General features: G+C 38.8%; 2 protein-coding genes across 2 annotated transcripts; one reads left to right on the top strand and one right to left on the bottom strand.

The window, feature by feature from the left end:
* Positions 1-6,549: 6,549 nt before the first annotated feature.
* Positions 6,550-7,939, top strand: LOC111881179 (actin-depolymerizing factor). Its single transcript, XM_023877573.3, has 3 exons — positions 6,550-6,794; positions 7,181-7,446; positions 7,548-7,939. The coding sequence occupies exons 1-3, from the start codon at positions 6,771-6,773 to the stop codon at positions 7,696-7,698; spliced, it is 441 nt and encodes a 146-aa protein (XP_023733341.1). The 5' UTR covers positions 6,550-6,770; the 3' UTR covers positions 7,699-7,939.
* A 104-nt stretch (positions 7,940-8,043) lies between these two features.
* On the bottom strand, positions 8,044-9,663 carry LOC111881178 (inorganic phosphate transporter 1-4). The gene has a single exon (XM_023877572.2). The coding sequence runs from the start codon at positions 9,661-9,663 to the stop codon at positions 8,059-8,061; it is 1,605 nt and encodes a 534-aa protein (XP_023733340.1). The 3' UTR covers positions 8,044-8,058.
* Between the last annotated feature and the right edge of the window lie 459 nt (positions 9,664-10,122).

Raw genomic sequence — 10,122 nt, 5'->3', positions numbered from 1 at the left:
AAGGGTTCTGAGACCATATTAGATTCGATTATTATTGTGTTTCGCTTTGCATGTTTTGACTTCCAGAATAGCTAGATTATTCTTTCCGAATGACTAAGTTATTTAAACACTCCATAGTCGTTCATATGTTGGAAGTAGATATTAATTAAGACTGTCATGAATAGAGTTTGTAGATGGCTAAATGTGTTTAGTCATAGAAATGGTTGCTACAACATTCATGAGTGCTCATAAGTTATGAGTACTGGAATTAACCCATGCTCACTTGTATCACTTCATGGAATTTATCTCGAGTGATCGTGAGACGGTAATATCATATAAGCCTTCAAACCTAGAGATATGAGTTGTTGCCTATGAGTTGGTTGTGCATTGATTGCACGAAAGCGCATCAGTAACTTGATGTTATAAAACGTGCCTTTGTGTACAATTCAACAAGTAGTAGAACAAGCATATGAGTCGAAGTTTATCTGTTCCTTCTAGAAATAGAAGCGATATCTGGGCCCCTCGATGATTTTGTTTTGACCTATGTATCGGGCCCGGTTGGAACTAAGTTGATTTGTTCAATTAAGTTCTTTGTCAAACAAATCGGAAATCGGGAAACAAATTGCTGGACAATAAGTACGACGTTGTTCCATGTATTTGTCCGGCTGATATCATGAGAACAGAGGATTATATGATCACTTATCTAAAATGGCACTTCATAGTTCAACAGAGTTTTCGAGAGCTATGATTGCTGGTTGGTTCCTGAAGTAACATACGCAAAGACAGTTATTAGACTTATTAAAGTGGGAGACTGTTGGATAAGATGTCTAAATCCATAACTTATTTGGTATATACTTGACCCGACCCGACATGGTCCATTTGGGTTGCACTTCACTCGAACAATTATTATGGATAATCTTATGAGAATAGTATGTTTATGATTTATTAATATATTATAAGTTATAATATATTAATATGAAATCATATTGTTTAATTAGTATTGATCTTAAATTAATTATGAATTAATTTAGTGATCAAAAGGTGACTAATTAAACATGGGCTATTGTATTTTATATAATGTGGGCTTACACTCATTAGGAATGGGCTAAGCATGCATGGGGGTCCATGGATGATCCATGGAGCTTTTAACCCATAGATCCTTGGAAAGGAAAAAACATGGGTTATTAGGGTTTTACCCTAATCATGCACACTATATAAACAAGCTTATGTTGCATGAAATGTGACCCTAGTGTGTGTAAAAAGGTGTGGCCGATTTCTTGAAGCAAACTATACACTTTCATAAGTTTTCCAAGTTTGTGGTGATTTGTGATTCCACTTGAGGCATTCACATTATTGGTGCTAGGCTCTCAAACTCCAAGCAATCAATCACTATCAAAAGGTATGTCATTCTTCTAGTGTTTTATGATTCTAGTTCTTCACGCCATGCTAGTTAGGATGTATACCTTAGAAATTATTATTTGCATGTATTTTAGAGAAAACATAGATCCAAGGTTTATTAGGTTTGCATGTACACTTAGGAGTGTTAGAATGCTCAAAACCCAACAGATATCACGGAGTTCGTGAGTATTTTGGGGTGCGAGCCCCTGAATGATATGATTTCTAGAGCTTGAGAGCGGGAGATCGATTTGGAGCACCTCGGGAAGAGGGGTGAGACCAGGTGTCTATATTGGAGGGTCTTGGGGAGAGACCCAAGACTTCTGATCAGCTTTGAGAGGCCAGGACGGTCAGAGTCAGTGCAGCACGTGCGGGAAACTGCACTATGGGATTTGTCATTCTAGAGGTTTAGGCTGCTACAAGTGTGGCAGGATTGGTCATGTTAGCAGGGATTGTCCTCAGGGGTAAGCCCGTTATGTTTTCTCTGTGATCAGGTGGGCCACAGGAAGGCCGATTTTATGATGTTGAGGGGAGGAGCAGTGAATGTGCCTGCTCCGGCTACCTTGAGGATCACCGATAGACGAGAGGGTAGAGTAGGAGCCCCAAAGCAGATGAGCCAGCCATTGCAGTGTGAGACAAGGGAGGTTAGGACAACAGACGACATTGAGAGTATGTTATCTTTTGCTTTTTTCATGGTTTTTATCAGTATTTATGTTGTTTTGTAATCTTGCATCAGTTTGGGTAAGTATACCTTTGGTTTATTTCTCTGCTTATGTTTGGATTATATCTTCAGGAAATGTTATATTCCAATTGCATGCTATGAATCGTTAGTGGATTAGTAAGGGTTGCATATTGTATCGCAGGTTTCAAGTGTTTGGTTATTATTCTGGTTTTGGTCGGGATCGGATCAGGAGCATTGTGTGGAAATCCTATGGTCAGGGTTCAGCATGATGATTCTCCAACATTTTTAGGATTCGGTCGTTTTAGAATTATGTTGGGTTGGTTTTTGGAAATGACAAAGGAAGTGGTCTATTGCTGAGGTTTTGGTCTGAGCATATGTTCTTTGGACTTCGGGGATTATGTGCGGTATCCTTTTATAGTATCCAGGGTTATTAGTGCTGCCGGGATTCGGGAAGTGTTCAGATGCTCTTCGGGGGTTGTGCAGTCTTTTAAGTTTGGCTAGTAATGGATCACTAGCATTAGGAAGCGCAGGTTGTCAGCAGATTGATCATTAGAGGGTTAGAGGGATTGGGAATCCTTCAAATATTGTGTGTTTTAAGAGCTTAGTTGAATCAAAGTAGGGGAGAATCTAGGATGAGTTTCGTATGCCCGTTGGGGGAGGAAGGAGACCTAAGTGGTCGTCCGGATTGAGGATAGTATGGATGGGAGTTTGGAAAAATTCCCATTGTTGGGTTCATGTCTTCTTGGTGTCGGAAAGCAAACTTTAAGGGACCTAGGTTGGGGTTCCAGGCATGAATCAAGTTCAGCTTGAGTGTTTGGTCGAGTGCATACTTGACTTCGGATGTGTTCGGGTTGATAGATTAGTGGTAAGACCATGGGTGATGACTGTGGCAAGTGGGAGTGTTGTAAGACTGCGAGGTGGCCTGTAGCATTCATGACTAGTTCGCAGATAGTGTAGGAGTGTTGTAAGACTGCGAAGTGACACATAGCATTCACTTGGGTTTGGTTGTGTGGGAGTGTTGTAAGACCGTGGGGTGGCCTTTAGCATTCACTGGTCCCTGTGCAGTGGTGAGAGTGTGGCAAATTTATGATTTGCTCGCGGTTTTCTTCAGATGGTTTAGGCTAGGGTGGGTCAGTTCGCAAGGTTGTGGGAGGACCACAACATGTTCGGAATCAGAAAATGGTAGGTCGAGAGAGACCAGGTAAGATGTAAGACTACAGTTGGTCTAGTAGCGTTCGGTTTAGTATTGGAATTGGTGACGAGATGGTTCATGTAGTTATTGTCAGTTAGGTTTTCTTTCGGAAGTCGTGTGGGGCGACTGTGTGAGTGTCCTTTGACTCAGCAGCCAGGCGGAAATCCGGTATTTTAGATAGTTGGCAGACAAGTTGGGACCAACCATGAGGCAATGTGGTGCTTCGGGCAGTAGTTGTGATTTGAGGTTTCATATGGGAGTGGGGTAACTTGTTGATTTGGAAATGCTAAGTCACTCGCATTGGGATTAAATAATCTCAGAGCATTGATTTGACCCTATTGCGCAGCTCTCGTCTGAGTCTAACCGTTGCAGGGATGAATATTCTAGTTGAAAGATTATCTGAGCCTTCTGTCGAGTATAAGTGTTTTGTAGCTGTATATGGTCAGTGATGTTGTTCCCTTTAAAGCATCAAGGTGATCGGGGTATTGAAAGCATGTTGTTTGGTATGAAATTCTATGAGGTTGGCATGGTAGCGGTTCAGTGTGGGAGGTCTGTCACGGAGTCATGCCATCTAAGATTCTAGGTTTCGGATTTGAGGTGAGGTAGGATTGGTTTTCTATAAGGGATTGAGGATTCATTCTTTATTGGTTTTGAAGAACTATGCTAATGATGGTTCTAGTATATTTAGAAAGGCCGTTGTATGACAGGGTTGTGGTTGTGTTCTTCAAGCTGTATAGCGTGCCTGGATATGGTAAGAAATTATTTCAAGGACGAAATCTAATTTAAGTGGGGGAGAGTTGTAAGGCTCGAAATCTTGAGGAGAATTTATTGATAATAAAGCTTATTTTGAGTTGGACACAAAGTGTTTAGGATGGAAGAATCATGGGGACTAAATAAACCAACACGACGTGTTGAGGTGCCTCAACTCAGCGTGTTGGCATCTGGTAAGGAAACCCTAATTTTTAGGGTGTTGCACCCTATTTAAAGGCCTTAAGTTCCTTTGTTTGGCCTCCTTATCTGCCTCCATTGTTATCAAACCATGAAACAACTTGTAGCCTCCATTGTCAAGCATTTGAGCCTTGGAAGGAAGTTTGGTGTTCATTTTTTGTATTGTGAAAGAGTTAGAAGATCTTGAAGTTTCTAAGCTTTGAGAAGGAAGTCTTGGATCCAGAATCACTACTTATTTTGCAAGGAGTTTGACGTATAAGTTCTTATCTTGATTGCTAGATGCTTAGATCTCTCTTTTGGGTTAAATTGTTATGTTTTAGCCATGGATTGGATGAATGTTGGGATTAGGACGTCCCAAAGCCTTGTTCTTCCAGATATGGGGTTCTCATGGACTCTTTTGGCATAAAGGTGCCAACTTTATGGATTTAAGGGCTTCATGCATTCATTAATCAGAGTACCTTTTTTTAATAAAAATGTTGCGGAATTTGTTCCTAGTAAAACATGATAAATATGTTATCAAAACATTTATGAAGAAATGTATTTTTATTCATTTTAAAACATTTGAGATGTCATCGTCAATACATGAACATAACCATAAACAGAACTTACACTCATTATCACTAGTGATTTATATCTCCTTAATTTGTTGGTGTAATGTAACTTCATATCGACACATGTGATATAAATAAACTGAGTGGGTCAGGTTGGGAAACCTGGTGAGTACATCGGGTTTTCAACCCACAATAATATAATTATTATGTTTAAACAATCAAACAATCAACCCAATTACCCGTCCCCATTATCTTCTTTATTCTTAAGAATCTACCCTAAGAATCAGCTATCTCAAGTTCATTCATTCCTAAGGATCATCCTAAGGAATTGACATGAAATCCATCGTTTCCATGGTTTACTCAACGGACACTAAGTCTGCATAGTCGCCAGGGTTTAGGCATCAAGTCTGCATGGTCGCCAGGGTTTAGGCATCAAGTCTGCATGATCACCAGAGTTTAGACATCAAGGAATCTGCCCCTTGGACTCCTTGGACCCCGCTCTTAGGGGCGCTACCCCCAGACCTCCATTCATTCAGGGACTTCACCCCCAAATGATAGTGTACTTTGAAACTTGATCAAACTTAAACAAATATGTACTCTACATCTTCATTACTTGTTTAATATTTATCTAGATCACTTTTTGTTAACAAATTAATGACATGACACTTAACATTAATGATAACAAATCACCAACAATGATAATATAGTAGTTTTTACAAACATAATACTTGAGCTATTAACTTCTCATAAATAAAGGCCAAATCGTTGCGAAAAATAAAAATAAAAAATAAATTACGCATCAAAAGTAAACATGATCCTTTGTTGGACAAAATAAAAAGATGACATTAGTACAAGGACCAAAAACATAATTTACTCAGTATTTTATTTAGAAATTTAGATTTCAACTAGGGACCGTTCGCCTACCAATTTAGAAATTTAGGCCTCTGAATCTTTTACCAAATTATGTTGCTTTTCTTAAAAGAGATTCTAATTCCTTTAAATAGAAAGAGCACCAAGTCCTTACAATCATGTAAAAGTTTTTACAAAGTCTATTTTAGATTACTCTTATATCCTAAAACATAATAAAACGAATAAAAAGGGAAAAATAGATCAAAAGATCCAAAAAAATTCTAAAATGTGTACAAATATACTACGGAATCTAGACGGTCTCCTAGTAAACTTGTCCGGTGGCGACACTTTACTGATTTACTCCTCCCATTTCACAAGTTTCATTTTCTTATTTTATCTATTTATTTATTTATTTTTGTTTTCTAGTCATCTCTATTTTTACTTATATAACTAATAAACTCCAAAACAATCAAAAACTAATTACTTATTAATTCTACTAATAAAACATATCTAGTTATCAAAAAAGTCATGTTTTAAAATTCTTCAACTATTTTTTTTTTCCGAACAATCGTTTACAAATAAAAGTTACAACTTCTACTAATCATCAACTTCCAGCTTATAACTACCAATCACCAACTTCCAGCTAGTTTTATCGAATACGTCTATAAACTCAACATATTGAAACATAAGTTGTAACATAATTGAAATTCAGGGGCCATCAACAATGACAACAAGAACTTAATTGAGTAGATAGATGTATATGTATGTAGCATAACCCTAATGATTTAAAAGACATAGTTATGTGAAGAAAAAAAGCATGTAGAATTGAGGAAACTTGAAAAAAAAAATGTTTGAAAAGAAGACGCGGAAACTTGGTGGTGTCACTTGTGGATCGTTAATGGAACCCGCAAGCATGACTCGAGTTGCCAACTCAGCAAACGAAAACTAATATCAGCGTTGATTCTACGCACCGCCCCCCCAATTTTTCCAAATTTCATCTTTACGTAATTGGAATTTGGAATTCAATCTTATTTTTGATTTTAGTCTCTATCAATACCCCTCATCCGCTCATCTTTATTCTCATTTTGTGGTTTACCTTCTCAATCCACACAACAAATACACACTTCATTTCTTCATTTTTCATCTGGGGTTTGGTTCGTTTTCAAGATCACTCATGTCGTTCAGATTCAGAGGAGGGGTATGCACAAATTCTCTTGCTTTAGTTCTTGTTTTTGTTAATCAATAATGGAATCAACTTCGGAAGCTAGGGTTTTCTTTTCTGTCTTTGAATTCTTGGAATTATAGGTTTCTTTTTTCGCTGTTCCCGTGCTTGAGATCTGTAGACGATCGATTACAGTTAATCAGTAGCAATTACAGCTTTATTCTGTTCTAAATTACTACCTAATTTTGCTACTTTCTGTAAGATTGAAGAACTTGGTTATGTTCGTAAAGGGGATCCTGTGTAAAGTTGTTTAAAGTGCTTGTTTGGTGTTTATTTGGAACTATTGATTTCTATTCTAGTTATGATTTCTAGAACTATTGATCCTACGAAATCTTACACAAAAAAAAATATTTGATTCATAGGCAAATGCTTCATCTGGAATGGGAGTTGCTGATCACTGTAAAGGTACCTTCTTGGAACTGCAAAGAAAGAAGGCTCACCGTTATGTGATCTTCAAGATTGATGACAAGAAAAACGAAGTTGTTGTTGAGAAAACTGGAAGTCCTGCTGAAAGCTATGACGATTTTACATTAGCTTTGCCTGAGAATGATTGCAGATACGCGATTTATGACTATGACTTTGTCACCTCTGAGAACTGTCAAAAGAGCAAGATTTTCTTCATCGCTTGGTTAGCTTTCTATCTCTTTTGATCTATTCGTTTCTAGCATACTTGATTATCTTTTTGTGTACTTAAATGGATATTATGGTGTTTGATTTGACTTTTTTCAGGTCACCTGCATCCTCTAGGATTCGAGCCAAGATGTTGTATGCAACATCAAAAGACAGGTTGAGACACGAGTTGGATGGTGTTCATTATGAGATTCAAGCAACCGACCCTACAGAAATGGAGCTTGATGTGCTCAAGGAACGCGTATACTGATTGGTTAGCTTTCTTCAACTTGTGTTTCAAATAAATGGCACCTGCCCTACAACAACACAAAATCAACCAATCTTGTACCCGTCCTCCCATTATTTCTACTTTATGCAAATTGTCATGTATCTAGTTACGTATGTAGTTGATCATCTTCTTGATACTATTATATTGTTATATGCAAATATAAACGAATCTATGCCACACCCCTGTATGGGTGAACTCTCAATGGACAAAAGGTGTCTATTCATATCGTTCTTCAAAGATGATATTCTTTAAAGAAAACACGAGACTTTATGAAGAGCAGAAGTACAATTTAAACATAAAACAAATAGACATAATCATTAAGGCATGATACATGAAACAACTTTAGGTTGCTGCCACCTTGGATACATCTTCTGGCTTTACCGCATCATAATCATCCTCATTTTCACCCGACATCTCCTCAAGTGATTTCCCTTTAGCTTCGGGGACCAAAAGTGTAAAAAGAACACCCAAAAAGTTAACAACACCCAACACAATAAGCGCGTTCTTAACACCAATACCCGGAGAATACCCGACATCGGGTTTCTTTTTATCTTGAGCCAAATATAAAAACCCGAAAGCACCAACAATCGCCCCGAGCTTTCCTGATGCGGCCGATATCCCATGACAAGTTGACCGCAACCGGGCCGGGAAAATCTCGGCAGGTACGATAAACGTGGTGGCATTCGGGCCAAAATTGGCGAAAAAGAAAGTCAAAGAGTACATCACCACAAACCCGATTCGGTTTTCGTGTTCTTTCCAATGATTGTAAGGGATTGCTAATGCGAACATAAAGATTGTCATCATTGTAAACCCCATGAGTTGGATTTTGAACCGACCCATTCGGTCAATGAAGGCAACTGTAAACCAATACCCGGGAACCGTACTACAAAGCGCGATTATCGTTTGGGCTCTCGCGATTCTAAAAACCTCTTCAATCGCGCTCATGGTCTTCGCCGGTGGAATCCATCCAATCGCGCTAAAAACGTCTTTTTGGAAGAGATTTTGACTGTAAAACGCGATGTCGAGTAAGAACCATGTGGTGGTGGTCCCAAGGAGGTGGAGCCCGTGGCGGCGGAGAAATTGTTTTGTAAACAAACCAAACGAATTCGAATCTTTTTCGCTTATTTCTTCAACTTTTTTTTGTTCGGCTTCGATATCGACTTGCATAACACGTGCCATGTCCGCTGCCGCCTTTCCCGCGTTCTTGGCAACTAAAGCAGTGTACCGGGCCGTTTCCGGCATCTTCATTCGCCAGTAATACGTCATTCCGGCCGGAATCGCGCCAAACATCAAGATGATTCGCCATATGTAATCGGCTTGGTGAGGAGTGGAACGGAATTCGTCGGTCACATATGGCGGAACGTTGTACTTAGCTTTAAACGATGACGACACGATAATTGCGAAAATGCCACCGACTAAAATCCCGAAACCTTGCATAGCGAATACCGCAGCGATAAAAGCTCCTCGGGTTTTTTTATTCGCGTATTCCGACATTATAGTGGCGGAAAGCGGGTAGTCGCCTCCGATTCCAAACCCTAGCCAGAATCGAAAGAAACAAAGGGTAATCATGACTGCTTTCGGGTCATTGCTAAACGAAAGGCCGGAAGCTATGGAGCAAATCACCATGATCAAAAGTGTCATTCCGTACACTTTTTTTCTTCCCATTTTGTCCCCGAGCCACCCGAAAAAGAGTTGACCGGTTAGGGTTCCACAAAACGCGACACTGTTGACTGCCGCCGCCACTTGGGGCGGCAGTGTGCCGGGATTTGGGTGGCCCTCAACATGGTAGTAAATCCGGCCGAGTAATTTTGTGACAAGTGAGATGCAAAAGAGATCATATGCATCTGTGAAGAAACCCATTCCGGCGATTATGATTGCTGTGAAATGGTACCATTGTGTTTTTGCAAGATCAAGTGCGTGAAGCACTTGAAGTTGATCACCAGCCATTGCTAACTTTACATGAAATGATTAATCAGGAAAAAAAAACTGTTGTGTATTAATAATATACACAAATGTGTTCTTGATGGACGTTAGAAACAAGAAATACAGAATATACCTTTGACAGCAATACAATTTTGGGACTAAAATACAATTTTGGTGATGGGAAATCATCAAATTGTTTGACGATTTTGAGATTATTGTATATTTTAAGACAGCAAATTTCTTGTCTGATTTCTTAGCTATTTGGACTTTTTTGTGTGTCAAAATTAATGAGTTGAGGTGTTTGCCGAAGGCATATTTCAAGAACAGATTAGCCATAGAGATATATGATTTTGATGTTAACAAAGTCGAACAAAATTATGAAACATATTTTCTGATTATTAAAGCACACACTGTATTCTGGCTCTAGTTTTAGATTTTATTCTGAATTCGAGTTTTCATATTTATTGAAAATGTTAAAAGTGT

Source organism: Lactuca sativa, chromosome 9 (assembly GCF_002870075.4).
Source record: "Lactuca sativa cultivar Salinas chromosome 9, Lsat_Salinas_v11, whole genome shotgun sequence".
In the NCBI taxonomy this organism is placed as follows: Eukaryota; Viridiplantae; Streptophyta; class Magnoliopsida; order Asterales; family Asteraceae; genus Lactuca; species Lactuca sativa.
This window is presented reverse-complemented; position numbering and strand designations above follow the sequence as displayed.

Coding starts and splice junctions, on each gene's coding strand:
- LOC111881178 (XM_023877572.2), bottom strand. CDS start 9,663: ATGGCTGGTGATCAACTTCAAGTGCTTCACGCACTTGATCTTGCAAAA.
- LOC111881179 (XM_023877573.3), top strand. CDS start 6,771: ATGTCGTTCAGATTCAGAGGAGGG. Junction 6,795..7,180: donor CGTTCAGATTCAGAGGAGGG/GTATGCACAAAT, acceptor TTTGATTCATAG/GCAAATGCTTCATCTGGAAT. Junction 7,447..7,547: donor AAGATTTTCTTCATCGCTTG/GTTAGCTTTCTA, acceptor GACTTTTTTCAG/GTCACCTGCATCCTCTAGGA.